Consider the following 17585-nt stretch of genomic DNA (forward strand, 5'->3'; position numbering starts at 1 on the left):
TTTTTTTTTTTTACCTCATTTTTTAAAGACTCGCTGGACATAAAATTCTTGGCTGGCAGTTGTTTCCTTTCAGCCCTTTAAGTATTTCGACCTGCTGCCTCCTTGCCTCCATGGTTTCTAATGAGAAATCAGCACTCAACCTAATTGGCATTCCTTTGTACGAAATGCATTGCTTTTCTCGAGGCTTTTAAAAATTTGTCCTTCTCCTTTTCATTCACTAGTGCTATCAATATATAGTGGAGTGTATTTTTCTTCATATTTATCCTGTTTGGTATTCTCCAGGCTTTTTGGATATGCATATTCACTTCTTTTGCTAAATTTGGAAAGTTCTGTCTGTTTTTTTAACGTTCCTTCTGCCCTTTTCTCTCTTCTCCTTCTCAAACTCCCACAATGTGTATATTGGTATGCTTAATGATATCCCAGAGGTGTTTTAGGCTATTTTCTCTTTTAATAATTCTTATTTCTTTCTGCTCATTATTCTGATTAATTTCAATTGTCTTGTCTCCTATTTCACTGATTTTTTCTTCTGCCTGCTCCAGTCTGCTCTTGAAACTCTCCTGGGAATTTTTCATTTCAGCTATTGTGGTCTTCAACTCCAGCAGTTCTCTTTGGCTTCATTTTAAAATTCCTTTCTCTTTACTCTTTGCTGATATCCTTTAATTCTTTCTCTGTATTTTCCTTCATCTTCTTGACCGTTTTTTAAGATGACTTTTTAAAAGGCTTTGTTTGGTATGTCCACATTCTCATCTTACTTGGTCTTTTGTGGATTTTTATCCTTTTCCTTTGGATGGGCCATCATTTCCTGTCTCTTTGTTTATCTTGTAATCTTTTTTTACATGCTTATCTTTTAATATTTTAAAATGATAACTCTGGAATTTATTGCCTGAGATATGTTTCTTGATTTTGTAACCAGCTAGTGATAGGACAAATATTCTTGAGCTTTAGCCCTCCTATCAGGAAGGTCTGCCCAAGGTGAAGGTAGTGGGCAAGTTTTGCCCCATCCTTCTGAGCCTGTGTCTTATGTTGGGATTTTGCTTGTTAGTTGTTTTTGTGTTTCCTTATTTACATGAGTTTGATTATCTATCTCGTTTTCCGGGAGACAAAACACCTTCCTGGTGTTCGATGCTGGCTGGCCTTTGTCCCAAATTATTCCCTTCTGTATTTTCTTATACTCATTTCATTGTCTGAAGTTGCTTTTGCCTGGAGAGCAAATTCTGGTAGGTAAGGCATACCCAAGTCAGTATTTCCCAGCAGAAACAGGACCGGGGACCCTTGAAGGGGATACAGACCAGCTTCAAAATGTCCTGGGGTGGGAATCGGAAAGGTTCTGAGAGCTCTCCATTGGCTCCCCAAATCTGAGCCTTCCTGGTCTGCCCAATAAATCCATCCCTTCAACTTCCTGCCCCCTATAACCCTGGGAATCACAGCATCCCTAAGTCCCCACCACCACTGCCCCTGTCCAGGGAAGTTTGAAACAATGGCTGCTGCTGCCTTGTTCGGGACTAGTTGAAACAATGGCCTCCCTCAGAGCTGGCACCCCAGCAATCTGAATCTTTAATCAAAGGCCATTGACGAACTTTTGTCACTTTTAGATGAGATGAAGGTTCCTGAGAAAGAACTTTTTAGGAGTAATGTTCCCATAAGTTGTCAAGCTCCTTTTTCTGTTTTTTTTTTTTTTTGTGAATTTGAAATAAAGTTGTTAATTAAAAAAAAAAATGCTGATGATCAATGATTGGCCATGCCCACCCCTGATCTTGGGGAAGAGGAGTTTTATGTTCCTTTCTGTCACCAGCCAGGGACTGGATTCCTTGGTGGCCTTCTTGAAGAGTAGGGGATGGGTACTGGTAGCTGCTGCTCAGAGAAAGCAATTTCCTCTTCTTTACTGTAATTTATCATCCTCATCCTCCTGCTCTTCCCTGGATGCTGTACATTGTTCTTTTGGCCTCCAGAATTTCAAAACAGTTGTTTCAGATATTTCCTGCCTGTTAGTTGTTTTGGTGAAGAATTGAGTCTTGTAACTCCCTACTCCACCATCTTCCCTCAATCCTCCCAGAAATGAACTTTTAAAATTTCTAATAAATATGATGTATACTTCTTAAAATTTTAATAGGGTTAATGTTTTATTTTGACATATATATAAATCTAATAGATTGAGATAATCTGCTTTTATGTCATATTTATCAAATGTTTCTTATAGCTTGTACATTTATAAATTTTTGAGTATATGTTTTGTTTAGTTTTTTCCAAGAATTCCTTCTCTATTCCAAGATCATAAATTCAGTCTCTTATATTATCTTCTAAAAGGTTTATAGTTTTGTCTTTCACAACTTCTTTTTTAAATCCCTTAGAATTCATCTCTTTCTGTAAGGGAAAGGAGAAATCCTTTTCATATGTGGGGGTGGGTATACATGCAGGCGTATGTGAGCAAATACATCAGTTATCCCAATAGATGAAAAGGCCATCATTACCTGCTTATTGGCAGTGCAAGTTGTTATAAATCAGATTCGCATATATTTATGGGATTTTTGGAAGCTCTTTACCTAATTCCATTGGTTAATTTATTATTCTCTTCACTATTACCATGCTTTTAATTAACATAGTTTTATAATATTTCTGGTATACAGAATCATAAGGACATATTTGGGACTTTATTAGTTCTTTCTACTATATAATCTTTTTTATTTCCTTTATATTTGCTGTTATATTTTTACTTTCTTTTACTTTCTTTGGGTTTACTGTGTATATATAGAAACTCTGTGTATTGTACATTCCCTAGATTATTCTCTAGTTTCTTTTCAGTTGACAGGCTACCCCTTTCAGCTACAGTCACATTTATAATCAACAGTGTTCTGCTCACTATAATGTTTTACTATCAACTCTATTCAATTTCCAGACTTTTATTAATAATGCTACCAGCTCCCATTCTCAACTCATATTCTATTTCTTAGTAACCTATATTCTAGTTTACTTCTTTTTTTTAAAGATTTATTTTATTTATTTCTCTCCCCTTCCCCACTGGTTGTCTACTCTCTTGTGTCCATTCGCTGTGTATTCTTCTGTGTCCGCTTGCATTCTTGGCAGCACTGGAAATCTGCATCTCTTTTTGTTGCGTCACCTTGCTGTGTCAGCTCTCCATGTGTGCAGTGCCAAATCCTGGGTGGGGCTGGACTTTTTTCACACAGGGCAACTCTCCTTGCAGGGTGTACACTCATTGTGCATGGGGCTCCCCTATGCAAGGGACACCCCTATGTGGCACAGCATTCCTTGTATGTGGCAGCACTGTGCGTGGGCCAGCTCATTACATGGGTAGGAGCCCTGGGTTTGAACCCTGGACCCTCCATATGGTAGGCAGATGCTGTATCAGTTGACGCTGTTTCAGTTGACGCTGTATCAGTTGAGCCACATCCGCTTCCTTAGAGTTTACTTTCATGAGTTTACTCATCATATATAGCACATACATACTTAAATAACTCTATGTATGTAACTGTACGTACTATTCATATAACTATATATGTGTGTCCACAGACACACACACACGCGTAAAACTAAAACATATTGTAACGTATAAGTCAACAGAAGTGATGAAAGTATTCCAACATCATTATATTGCTGGGCAGGAAATAATGTTAATTTAGAGTTTTAATATTTAAGTATGTTTTGTTAAATATTCAGCACTAAGCATAAGCACTAAAAATGTATGCACACACATATAGATATTCTCATACTTGTTTTGTGAACTGAGTATTTAATTACCCATCAGTTTTCTACTTCCTTTGCTCATCCTTTCTTATATCACTTTCCTCCTGCTTGAGGTACAACCATCAACAGTCTTGTTTAGTGAGGGTCTGTTATTGAAAAACTCTCTCAGACTTTATCTGTCTAAAAACTCCCTATTTTTCAAAGTTTTTTAGGTAAAATTTAAATACAATGGGAAGCGGACTTGGCCCATGGATAGGGTGTCTGTCTACCACATGGGAGGTCCGCGGTTCAAACCCCGGGCCTCCTTGACCCGTGTGGAGCTGGCCCATGCGCAGTGCTGATGCGCGCAAGGAGTGCCCTGCCACGCAGGGGTGTCCCTCGCATAGGGGAGCCCCACGCGCAAGGAGTGCGGCCCGTTAAGGAGAGCCACCCAGCGCGAAAGAAAGTGCAGCCTGCCCAGGAATGGCGCCGTACACACGGAGAGCTGACACAAGATGATGCAACAAAAATAAAGAAACACAGATTCCCGTGCCGCTGACAACAATGGAAGCTGACAAAGAAGAACATGCAGCGAATAGACACAGAGAACAGACAACTGGGGCGGTCAGTGGGGGGGGGGGGGCGGGGAAGGGGAGAGAAATAAATAAATCTTTAAAAAAAAAAGTGGTTATGGCTTGGATGAAAAAATAAGTAAATAAATAAATACAAATACAGTGACGTACAATAGTCTTAAATTTACTGTTTGAAGAATTTTGACAAATGCATACACTTGTACAAAGCAAAATGCTATGAAAATATAGAAAAATACCGTCTGCCCAGAAAGTTCCTTCATGTTCCTAACTGGCAATCCCCACCCCCATATCTAGTAGCAACAACTGTTCTTGTATTTTCCTGCCGTAGATTAATTTTCTCTATTCTAGAACTTCATGTAAATGGTATTATAAAGTATGTGTTCTTTTGTGTAATGCATCTTTCACTCAGGACAATGATAAGAGATTTGTTCATGCTGTGGTGTGTGTTTGTATTTGTGATGTATCTTAATACATAAGCAGAGTTATATTCTGTTGTATGACTGTATCACTGTTTATCTTTTTTCCTGTTGTTTGACTCCTGGGCTATTTCCAGGTTTTGGGCTATTATGAATAAAGCTGCTCTAAATATTCCTGTACATGTTCTTTTATGTACTTAAGTTTTATATATACATATTTTCATTTCTTTTGCTTAAAAACCTAGGAGTGGGACTGTTTGGACATAACATATAGTGTATATTCAGTTTTATAAGAAACTGGCAGAACTTTACCAAAATAGTTGTACCATTTTTATGTTCCTATCAATACCAAATGAGAAATAGAGGTTCCCTACATCTTCTCCAGCAATTGGTATTGTCATTCTGGATATATATCTCCCTGATGTCATGTATTATCTCATTGTAGTTTTTAATTTGCTGTACCCTAGTGACTAATGAGGTTGGCCATTTTTCCATGTCCTTTTTGATTATTTGACTTCCTTTGTGGAATGTCTTCTCAAATTTTCTGCCCAATTTAAATTTGCTTATTTTTTAAGTTGTTGAGTTGTGGAAGTTCAAAATTTTTAATTTTCATGAAGTTTATTTTTTCAATTTTTAAAAAGTAGTTATTGCTTTCCTATAACCTAAGAAATTGTTGTCTACTGCCATGTTGGGAATGTATTTAGATATTTTCCTATAGATTTTTAAAGAAGCTTTATAGTTTCGGCTTTTTTTTTTTTTTAGCAAATTTTTTATTGTCTTTTTTTTTTAAAGATACATAGATCACACAAATGTTACATTAAAAAATAAAAGAGCTTCCCATATACCCCACTCCCCACTCCCACACACACTCCTCCCATATCAACAAGCTCTTTCGTCAGTGTGGCACATTCATTGCATTGATGAATACATTTTGGAGTACTGCTACACCACATGGATTATAGTTTAATTGTAGTTTACACTCTCTCCCAGTCCATTCAGTGGGTTATGGTATGATATATAATGTCCTGCAGGACAACTTATATTATGTCTAAAATTTATCCTGAATTAATTTTATTTCATGGTGTAAAATAGAGGTAGAAGTTCCCTTTTTTCCATATGGATATCAAGTTATTCTAAACAATTTGTTGAAAATACCCCAGTAGAAGTCTCTGGCTTCTTGGTTGAAAATGTTTTCTCTTGCTGCCCTAACAAATTACAACAAACTTAGTGACTTGAAACAACACAAACTTTACTATCCTACAGTTCTGTAGGTATGAGTCACACTGGCTGAAAATCAAGGTGTCATTAGGGTTGAGTTCTTTTTTTGGAGGTTCTAGGGGAAAATCCATTTCCTGCTCTTTTGGGTTTGGGGCTCATTTTTTTGCTGGCTGTAAACTGAGGACTATTCCCTTGTTCCAGAGGCTACCACATTCCGTGGCTTATGGCCCCTTTCCTCATCTTCAACATCAACAATGGTGAGTTGAGTCCTTTTCACATTGCATCTCTTTCTGACCCAGCTGGGAAAGGTTCTGTGCTTTTTAGGGCTCATGTGACTGTGGGAACCACCTAAATAATCCAGTTCTCCCAATTTTAGCACCCTTTATCACATCCAAAAGTCTGTTTTGCCATAAGGAAACATATCGACAGATTCTGGGAATTCAGATGTGGACTTCTTTTCCAATTTTCATTACCTGTTTATAAAAATATCCTTGATTTTTATACATTGACCTTGTATCCTGCAACTTTTCTGAATTCAATTTTTAGTTCTAGTAATATATATATATATAACTTAAGATTTTCTGTGCAAACAATTATGTCACATTAAAATAGTGACAATTTTGTTTCTTTTCCTTGGCTTACTATACTGGCTAGGGCTTGCAGTATAATGTTGAATAGAAATGTTGAAAGCTGACATTCCTTGCCTGGTTCCAAAAATTGGGGGGAAAGCATTCAATGTTATTTCACCATTATATATGACAGTTGTTGGCAAATATTATCTTATAGGGCCAGATGGCTGCTGATTAATTCAGGAACCATTAATTTGTCCTCTGCATTCCACTTTCAAAATATTGTCTTATTATCTTATCTGCTACTGTTATTATCTACCCTATTTTGATTCCTTCCTATTTTCTACTCTTAAAATAGTACTACAGAGAACATCCTTGAATCTTTGTTGTCTATAATTATTTACTGATGATAAACTCTTAAAAGTGAAATTTCAGCATTAAGGGAATAATAAATTAGAAAAATTTCATGGGGCACCTTCATATATAAATTAAAAATATCCATGTCTTTCCCCCTCTTCCATTTTTCTGTTCCCCCCCCCCTTCCTAACACTTCAACCCTGACAACATTAGGTGAGGCTGAGAAAGGTAGGCATATGTGCCTGTGAAGCCTCGGTAGCCTTAAACACTGCTGGAGCCTGTGCACGGTGAGGAGGTCTATATCCAGTGAGAGTATAGTGGTTGCAATGGGATTTAGTTGTATCCAAGAGGACTGATCCAATATATTGCATGCATACATGTGTGCGTGCACACACATGCACATTTAAGGATAATGGAACCAAAATTTCTCCTCTCAGAGAAGGGAGTTACACATATAAGAAGGGAGAAAACTGGAATGAACTCTGTGGTTACATATATTTGAATAGTGGGTATTAGTGTGAACTCAGTTTTTATTATATATGCATAGAAAAAAGATGAATATAGACGTAAATGTGTGCATGCAATTTATGTGTGTGTGCATATATATATATATATATATATATATATATATATATTGTGTACTGAGAGAGCCTGGGAATAGCAACATTACAATAGCCATAAACACACTAGTAATCTTGGCCTCTAAATACCATTCCTTCTGCTAATAGGAACTAGGACTCCCTGAGGAAAATTACTGATTGCAGTTGTGGGGCAGTCCAGATAGTAGGTGAGCTAGAATATCTTGTGCAAGAAAGTAAGGAAGTACCTAAACAATGTTAGGGACCTGTCAAAAGGACATGGAAACCAGATGGAAGGAGCTCCTACTTGCGAAATCTGGGACTAACTGAGCATAAAACATAAAAAATAGTAAAAACTTTTGAAATAGTAAATTACAAGTCCATATTGATATAAATTAATAAATTGGAAGTTTAATGTTTACATTAGAATGTTCACATATTCACAGAGTACCTCCCCATAAAATCTTAATTAATTTCTAAGGGGAAAGAGTAATTTTATAGTGGATAAGCCTGGCAGACACCAGGTGATCAAAGTGATTGTCACCAGTAATAAGATAAGATTTCATCATGTGACTCTTGATATTCCCTAAGAAGAATGCAACACCACTTCTGTGATATTTCTTCGAAAAAAAACATAACCAGATTATGAAGAAACATTAGAGAAAAACAAATTGGAGGGATATTCTCCAAGGAACGGCTTGTAATCATAAAAAGTACCAAGGTTTTAAAAGTCAGGGTAAGTCTGAAAAACTGTTCATGAAAAGGTGATGAAAGAGAAATGGTATCTAAATGCAGTGATTTTGACTTTTGCTTCTGAACTATATTCTTTACTGCAGAAGACATTATGGGATCATTGGTGAAACTCGAATGGGGTCTGATGAATACATATGTCAATGTTAATTTCTTGATCTTGGTAATTGTATTATGGTTATATAGGGATTGTTCTTGTTTGTGGGAAATGCATGTTAGCATATTCAGGGGTAATGTGGCATTAAGTCAGGAATTTACTCTCAAATGGTTCAGGAGGGAAAAGTTCTTCGTACTATTCTTGCAACTTTTCTATGACTGAGAATGTTTAGATAGGTAGGTAGGTAGATAGAGTCAGAGAAAAAAAAACAAAAACAGAAGTATAAATAATTATGTTAAGGAAATTTCTTTGAATTATCCTTTTGATTTAATAAATAATAAGTCCATGTTGAAGCCTAACAGGATCTTCGTGATCTTGTCACTCATGCTTACATCCTTTAGTGCCTCCAGTTAGTGTGGTTATTCTTACTTTTTGATGGATCTTAAGATTGTTCCCCCACCAGATTGTTGACTATCTGCTTGGCTATTTCTAGTCTGGCTTTTCTAGAGCTACTAAGCATTGGATTTCTCATGTTTTTACTTTTATTTTTTTACCCATCTCCCAGGTTGGCCATCTCAGAACTCTACTATCCCAGGAAGGAGAAATGACCAAATCATACGTGAGTTCTAAATGATATATTTGTGTGGTTTTTTAAAAATTTATTTTTTATTATTATTTCTCTCTCCCCCTCCACCCCCTGCAGTTGTCTGCTCTCTATGTCCATTTGCTGTGTGTTCTTCTGTGTCTGCTTGTATTCTTTGTCAGCGGCACTGGGAATCTGTGTCTCTCTTTGTTGCCCCAACTTGCTGCGTCAGCTCTCCATGTGTGAGGCGCCACTCCTGGGCAGGCTGTACTTTTTTTGTGCACATGGGGCTTCCCTACACGGGGGACACTCCTGCGTGGCACGGCACTCCTTGCACGCATCAGCATTGTGCATGGGCCAGCTCACCACACAGGTCATGAGACCCTGGGTTTGAACCCTGGACCTCCCATGTGGTGGACGGACACTATCAGGTGAGCCAAATCCGCTTTCTGATGTATTTATTTTACTATCTTATTCTGCAGTGCAGATAAAGTAGATTCCAACAATAAAATGAAAAATTCTAAAGAGATAAAAATTTGCCAGGAAAAATTATAAATGATTAAGACCAGGGGAAAATTGGAATTAGAATATGCAGAAATAAGTTCATTTAGAATTGAGCTTTGAATATGATTTACATAAAAAAACATTAGGACAAAAAGTTCAAATAAACTTAATTCATTACAGAGTTTGCACTATCTGATGACAAAGCCTATCAGATTCTCAGAAAAAAATAAGATTTTCATGGGTGCCAAGTAGAATGCTTTGGCAGCATTTTGAAGTTGTGGTCCGTAGTTCTCGCAGTATTTATTCTGGCCTCAGAAAATGAGGTGTACCGTTGCTCAAAGAAATGTCTTCTTTCTTCCTCATCCCATATTCAAATATATTAAATAGTTCTTTCTTCCTTTTACTTTTTATATCATTACTTTTCTTTATTAGAGAAGTTGTGGGTTTACAGAACAATGATGCATAAAATAGAGGATTCCCACGTCCCACCCCAGCACCAACACCTTGCATTAATGTGGAACATTTGTTAAAATTGATGATAGCATACTCTCGTAATTGTACTATTAATTAAAGCCCATAATTTAACTTAGGGCTCATTATGTAATATAATTCAGTGAATTTTTTAAAAATTTATTCTTTTATCATATATGCAATCTAACATTTCCCCTTCTAATTGTGTTCAGATATATTTCAATGCTGTTACAATGTTGTGCTACTATCACCACTTCCATTACCAAAACAGTTCCATCATTCCAAATAGGAACGCTATACATTTTAAGCCTTAACTTCCCATTCCTTATTCCCAACCCGTCCTTTGGTAACCTATATTCTGTATCAGAGGTTCTTAACAAGGGGTATATGTGCTTGAAATGAAATTGAAAAAAAACACAAAAACCAGTGTTCTTGTGGGAACATGTTAGTGCATGTCTGATATATTTGTTAAATAATACAGTATAGTGAGGACTTAGTAAGGGGTCTGTGGTTTTCACCTGACTGGCAAAGGGGTCTGTGGAACAAAAAAGGTTAACCCCTTTTTTAGATTCTGATTCTATGAGCTTTCTTATTCTCATTGTGTGAAAATAGTGAGATAATACAATATTTGTCTTTTTGTGTCTGTTTAATTTCACTCAACATGATTTCTTCAAGGTTCATTCATGTTGTCTCATGGATCAGGACTTCATTCCTTTGTACAGCTGAATAATATTCCATTTGTGTATATATACCACATTTTATTTATTGACTCATCAATTTATGGACACTTGGGTTGCTTCCATCTTTTGGCAATTGTGAATAATTCTGCCATGGGCATCAGTGTGCAAATTCCTGTTTGAGTCCCTGCTTTCAATTTTTAGGATATATACTGAGTATTGTGATTTCTGGATCATATGGTAGTTCTACACTTCACATTTTACATTACCATCAGATTTTTCCTCATCCTCTCCAACCCTTGTTTTCATTTTTTAAATAGCAGCCATTCTAATGGTTGTGAAATGGTCTCTTTCTCATTGGTGGTTTGATTTGCATTTCTCAGATAGCTAATGATATTGGTCATCTTTTCATGGGCTTTCTGGTAATTTGTATATCTGATTTGGAGAGATACTATTCCAGTCTTTTGACCATTTTTCAATTGGGCCGTTTGTCTTTTTGTTGTTAAGTTGAAGGATTTCTTTACATATTCTGGAAATTAATCCTTTATTGTATATGTGGTTTCCAAATTTTTCTACCATTGTGTCAGTTGTCATGTTAACTTTCATGAAAAAGCCCTTGAGGAACAAAAGTTTGATTTTGATGAGATCCCATTTATTTATTTTTTTCTTTTGTTGCATGTGCTTTGGATGTAAAGTCTAAGAAATCATTGACTAACAAGTCCCTGAAGATGCTTTCCTAAAAGAAAACGTAAGGAAAACATTTTCCCAGCACCATTTGTTGAAGAGACTATTCTTTCCGAATAGAATAGTCTTTGCCCCCTTGTCAAAAATCAGCTGGCTATTAATGTGAGGGTTGATTTCTAAGCTCTCAGTTCAATTCTGTTGGTCTGTATAACTGCCCTTGTGCCAGTACCAGGATATTTTGATTACTGTGGCTTTGTAATAAGTTTTAGGATCTGTTAATGTGAATCTTCCAGCTTCATTCACCACATGGTGAAATAAAATAGGAGCCGATCTCTCCCAACGCCCCTGCCTTCTCCTCCAGAATCTACAGTCTCCGGAATCTCCACTGCGGGCAATCCGGCATTGGACTTGTCTCTTTCAGGGCCTCCTCTCTCAGTCTTGACTGCTCTCCATTTATATAAAGCTCCAGTAAGAGAGTGGAAACCAAACCTGAGTCATGCGTCACTGATGTAGTCCAACCAGAGGGCCCACACCAACAGGAATGGATTAGTTCAAGAACACAATCTTTTTCTTTTAGGGGATTCATAAAATAACTTCATACTGTCACGCTTGCCTAATTGCTCTGACAATAACTTCCAGTACAGTGTTGGAAAACAGTGGTGACAGTGGGCATCCTTTTCTTGTTCGTGATTTTAGAGGAAAAGCTTGCTGTATTTAACCATTCAGTAGAATGTTAGCTGTGGGCTTTTTGTATATGCCTTTATTATGTTGAGGAAGTTTCCTTCTATTCCTATTGTTCTAAATGTTTTTTTATCACAATAGGGTGTTGGTATTTGTCAAATGCCTTTTCTGTATCAATTAAGAAGATCATATATTTTTTTTCCTTCATTCTTTTAATGTTGTGTATTACATTGATTTATTTCCTTTGTGGAACCAACCTTGCATACCAGGGATCAATCCCCCTTTATCATGGTGTATGCTTCTTTTAATATGTTGGATTTGGATTGCTAGTATTTTGTTGAGGATTTTTGTATCTATATTCATATGAGATACCAGTCTGTAGTTTTCTTTTCTTGCAGTATCTTTATCTGACTTTGGTATGAGGGTTATGTTGGACTCATAGAATGAATTAGGTAGTATTTGCTCCTCTTCAATTTTTTGGAAGAATTTGAGTAGAATTTAAGTTAAGGTTTCTTGGAATGTTTGTTAGAATTCCCCTGTGAAGTCTTATAGTCCTGGGCTTTTCTTTGTTGGGAAATTTTTGATTACTGATTCAATCTCTTTTATAGTCATTGGTTTGTTGAGATTTGTTTCTTCTGAGTCAATGTGAGTAGTTTATGTGTTTGTAAGAATTTTTCCATTTCATCTAGGTTATCTGATTTATTGCTATACAGTTGTTCATAGTATCTTTTTATAGTCCTTTTTATTTTAGCGGGGTCAGTAGTGATTACTCTTTTTCATTTCTGATTTTCGTTTTTATATTTTCTCTTTTTTATCAGTCTAGCTAAAGGTTTGTCGGTTTTATTAATCTTTTCAAAGAACCAACGTTTAGTTTTGTTGATTCTCTGTATTGTTTTTTTGTTTTCTGTTTCATTTATCTTGGCTCTGATCTTGTTGTTTCCTTCTTTCTGCTCAATTTTGGTTTAGTTTGCTCTTTTTCTGGTTCCTCCAGTTTTGAGGTTAGATTTCTGATTTGAAGTCTTTCTCCTTTTTTAATGTAAGCATTTAGAGCTATAAATTTCTCTCTCATCATGGTCATTGCTGTATCCCATAAGTTTTGGTACCTTGTATTTTCATTTTCATTCACATCAAGATATGTCCTAGTTTCATTTCAGATTTCCTGTTCACCCAATGGTTGTTTTAGAGTGTGCTGTTTAATTTCCATATATTTTTGAATTTTCCATTTCTCCCTCTGTTACTGATTTCTAGTTTTATTCTCTTTTGGTTGGAGAATATACATCGTCTGATTTCAATATTTTTTTCTTTTATTGAGACTTGTTTTGTGACCCAACATATGGTTTATCCTTGAGAATGATCCAGTTGTACCCAAGAAGAATGTACATTCTGTTTTTGTTGGGTGCGGTGTTTTATATATGTCTGTTAGGTCTAGTTGGTTTAGAGTATCATTCAATCCTGTGCTTCCTTATTGATATTTTGACTAGATGTTTTCTCCATTATTGAGAGTCATGTGTTAAAGTCTTCTATTGTGCACCAATTTCACCCTTCAAATCTTTCAGTTTTTGCTTCACTTATTTTGGGGAGCAGCTATTAGGTGCATTTATACTTACAGTTGTCACATTGTCCTGTTAAGTTACCCCTTTTATAAGTTTATAATGACCATCTTTGTCCCTTGTAACTTTTTAATTGGAAGTCTACTTTATCCAATATTAGTATAGTCACCTCAGGTCTCTTTTGGTTACTATTTGCATGGCATAGATTTTTTTCCCGTTCTTTCATCCTCAACTTTCTTGTATCTTTAAGGATAGTCTCTTGTAGAAAGCATGTAATTGAGTCATGCTTTTTTAATCCACTTTGCCAATTTCTAGCTTTTGACGGGAGAGTTAAATCTATTACATTTAAAGTCATTACAGATAATACATTATTTTTCTCCCATATTTCTATTTAGCCTTTGTACGTCTTACACCTTTATTGTCCCTTGCTTCTATTAAAGCTTACTTTTATATTTATTTGCTTTTTTGGGTTGTACCATATTAAGTTCCTCTCATTTCTGTCTGAATATATTTTTCATTGTGGTAACCTAAGGGTTATAATTTAAAATCCTAAATACGTAACAATTATATTTGGTTTGATACCAACTTAATTTCAGTAGCATGCACATACACTTTTCCTATATCCCTTTATCTCCCCACCATTTTTTTATACTGTTACGACTTATATCTTTGTAAATCATATGTCCAAAAATCTGGATTATCATTACTTTCAATCCATTTGAATTTTAGCATCTGTAGTAGGAAGCCCAGTTATATACCAAGCAATACAATTCAATGATTTTGACTTTTATAATTATCTAAATGGTTACCTTTACTACATGACTTTATTACTTTATGCTACTTTAAACCACTGACTAGTGTCCTTTGCTTTCAATCTGAAGAACTCCCTTTAACATTGTTTGTAGGGCAGGTCTAGTGGTGAAGAACTCCCTCAGCTTTTCTGAGAATGTCTTAATCTCTCCCTCATTTTTGAAACAGAGTCTCTCCAGATATAAAATTCTTTTAGCCCTTTAAGTATTTCACCCTACTACCTCCTTGCCTCCATGGCTTCTGATGAGAAATCACCTTTCAATCTAATTAGTCCTCCCTTGTTCATAATGTGTTGCTTTTCTCTTGAAGCTTTCAGAACTCTCTCCTTGTCCTTTGCATTTAATGTTGTAATCAATAAATATATGCCAGGGTATATTTTCCTTTGTGTTATGCTGTTTGATGTTCTCTGAGTTTCTTGGAAGTGCAAGTACACATCTTTTGCTTAGTTGGAGGAGTTCACTGTCATTTTTCCTTTGACTGCTCCTTCTGCCCCTTTCTCTCTTCCTTCTCCTTCTGGGACTTCCATAATGTGTATATTGTTGTGCTTAATCATGTCCCATATTTGGTTTAGGCTGTATTTATTTCACTTTCATTATTTCTTTTTTCCTTCTATTCTTCAGCCAGACTCATTTCAAGTGCTTTGTCTCCAAGGCCACTGATTCTTTCTTCTGCCAGCTCTGATTTACTCTTGAAACCCTCCTGGGCATTTTTCATTCCTGTTATTGTGGTCTTCAACTCCAGTAGTTCTCTTTGGTTCCTTTATAAAATTTCTGTACCTTTACTTAGCCCCTCATATTGTTCATCATTGTTTTCCTCATATCCTTTCATTCTTTCTCTGTACTTTCATCTGCTTGAGCATTTGTAAGAATTTTTTAAAGGCTTTGTTTGGTGTACCCACATTTTTGTCTTCTTCATTAGGGTTTTCTGTATTTTCTTTGGCTATGTCATCACTTCCCTTTTTTAAAAATGTGTCTTGTACTCTTTTGTTGCACACCATACCTTTCGATATTTTTAAATGTTTACTAACTAATGTTAGTTAGTCTCTGGGACATCTGTTTCTTGGTTTTGTAACCAGCCAGTGATAAGATAAGAGATTTTCTTGAGCTTTAGCTCTCCGATCAGGAAGGTCTGCCCAAGGCACATGCGGTACACATGGTTTTCCTTGTCTTTCTGGGCCTCTGTCTTATGTTGGGTTTGTTGTTTTATTTGTTCATTTTTCTTTTTTCTTTTTATTAGAGAGGTTGTGAACTTGCAAAACAATCATGCACATGTGTGGATTTCCCATACCACACCTCTCCACCAACATACTACATTGTTGTGGGACACTTGTTACAGATTATGAGTACATCTTTGGCATTGATTCAAGAATATTACAATATTGCTGTTAACTATAGTCTGTAGGTTATATTAGTTGTATTTTCCCCATGCTTTTCCACATTCTTACCAACTTGGCAATAGTGATATATATTTGTTCTAGTTACTAGAAGGGCATTCTTATATTTGTACTGTTAACCATAATTCTCATCTACCACTGGGTTCACTGTGTTATTCGGTCCCTAGATTATTCTCTTGTGTTTTTGTGTTTTCCTGATAACAAGATTTTGGTTGTCCTCTCTTTTCCAGGAGACAATCCGCTCTTTCCCAGGTGTCTGAAGTTAGCAGACCTTTGTCCCAACCTGTTTGCCTCTATAGGAGGACGAGTTCTGGGAGGTAGATGGCCCTGGAGAGGACTTTCCCAAATCAGTCTTTCCCAGCCAAGTAAGAGCATGCAGACAACTCCAGAGTTCCCTGGGGAGGGATCAGGAAGGGCAAAGAAAGCTTCCCTGATGGCTCCTCAGATCTGGGCTCTCCTGGCCTACCTAGCAAATGCAGCCCTTCAGGTAACTCTCTCCCACAACCCTGAGGAAGTGCTGCATCTTTAAATCTCCACAGCCTGCCTCCCTGTTTGGGGAGGGTTGAAAAAATGGCTCCCAGTGACTTTGTCCAAAACAGGTTGAAACAGTAGCTGCCCTTAGAGCCAGGACCTAGCAATCCAAATTTGCTATTCAAAAGCCATGATCAGGGAAGCGGATGTGGCTCAAGTGATTGAACTCTTGCCTACCACATGGGAGGTCCAGGTTCAGTTTGTGGTGCCTTCTAAGGAAGACAAACAAGACAGCGACCTGGCACAACAGGCTGGCTTGGTGAGCTGACACAACAAGATGATGAAACAAGAGATACATGGAGGAAAACATAATGGAAGACCCAACAAAGCAAGGAACGGAGGTGGCTCAAGTGATTAGATGCCTCACTCCCACGTGGGAGGCCCCAGGTTTGGGTCCCAGAGCCTCCTAAGAAAGGAGGACCAACACACAACACACACAGTGAATGCAGATAACGAGAGGGTGGGGAGAAATAAATAAATAAAATAAATCTGTTTTTTTAAAAAAGCCATGATCAGTGATTTGTCGTGCCCACCCCTGGTCTTGGGGCAGAGAATTTTTGTATTCCTTTTTGTCATCAGCAGTTAGCCAGGAGTTGGTCTGAGAAGGGATAAGAGCACCACCAACCACCAGACAGAGAGCAATTTACAGTTCTTTACTGTAACTTATCATCCTCTTCCTCCTGCTTTTCCCTGGGTGCTATACAGTATTCTTCTGGCCCCTGGAGTTTCAAAATATTTGTTCCAGACAGCTCCTGCCTGTTTAGTAGTTGTTTTAGTGGATATATCCTGGAGCTTCGCACTTTACCATCTTTTGAATAGTTGTTTTTTTCCTATTTTATTTTCCACATCCTGGGGAGAAAATGAACAAACAGTAACTGTTTTGTCTGCGTGTCCCCAGTAGCTACTTCTGACAGTGTAGAGATCAAGAGATCAGACATTAGAGATAAAAATATGTGGCTTTCAATTCTGGCTCCATCAACTACTAGCTGTGTAAATTTGAGTAAATTACTGAAACACTTGAAAAAAACCAGTGCCTTGGTTTTCTCACTTAAAATGATGCTAAATCCTCAGGCAATAGTTTTTGTGACTGTTATAAGCTGCTGAGAGCAGAACTACAACATTTTGTAGTTCAATTAATGTTTGCCTCATTTCTTTCTCAGCAACAGTCCTTTTTATCTCCTTCTGTTTCTACTGATTATGCAAGAAAGTCCTCAAAGGTATGATTTCTGTGATTGCCTGACTTTCTTCTTTCCGCATGATTTTACCCCTTATTTTCTTTATGTCTTTTTGTATTGTAATTTATTTATATCTGGTTTATTTATTGGTTTGTTGTTCATTTATTTGTTTTATGAGAGGGGAAGTTAAAATTTGCTCTTAATGACCCACTTCTTTTTAGAAATCTGAGATTGTATTCTTGGTTTCATCAGGTTTTTCATGATGCTAAT

At 36.7% G+C, this 17585-nt stretch overlaps 1 protein-coding gene across 3 annotated transcripts in view; it reads left to right on the forward strand.

Annotated features, from left to right (window-relative positions):
* The window catches only part of LOC101417557 (zinc finger protein 568-like), a 72263-nt gene that overhangs the window by 8524 nt on the left and 46154 nt on the right, over positions 1-17585 (forward strand). For 2 of the 3 annotated variants that reach the window (XR_011646429.1, XM_058279331.2), the window contains exon 2: positions 8822-8875. Coding sequence is in view for 2 of the 3 variants with exons in the window: in XM_058279331.2 (XP_058135314.1) it covers positions 8861-8875 (15 nt within the window). In the remaining variant the exon portion in view is untranslated. Of the gene's footprint in view, positions 1-6110; positions 6163-8821; positions 8876-17585 lie in introns of those variants that run through there. The other variant, XM_071209559.1, reaches the window with a different exon arrangement.

This window comes from Dasypus novemcinctus, chromosome 18 (genome assembly GCF_030445035.2).
Source record: "Dasypus novemcinctus isolate mDasNov1 chromosome 18, mDasNov1.1.hap2, whole genome shotgun sequence".
Taxonomy (NCBI): Eukaryota; Metazoa; Chordata; class Mammalia; order Cingulata; family Dasypodidae; genus Dasypus; species Dasypus novemcinctus.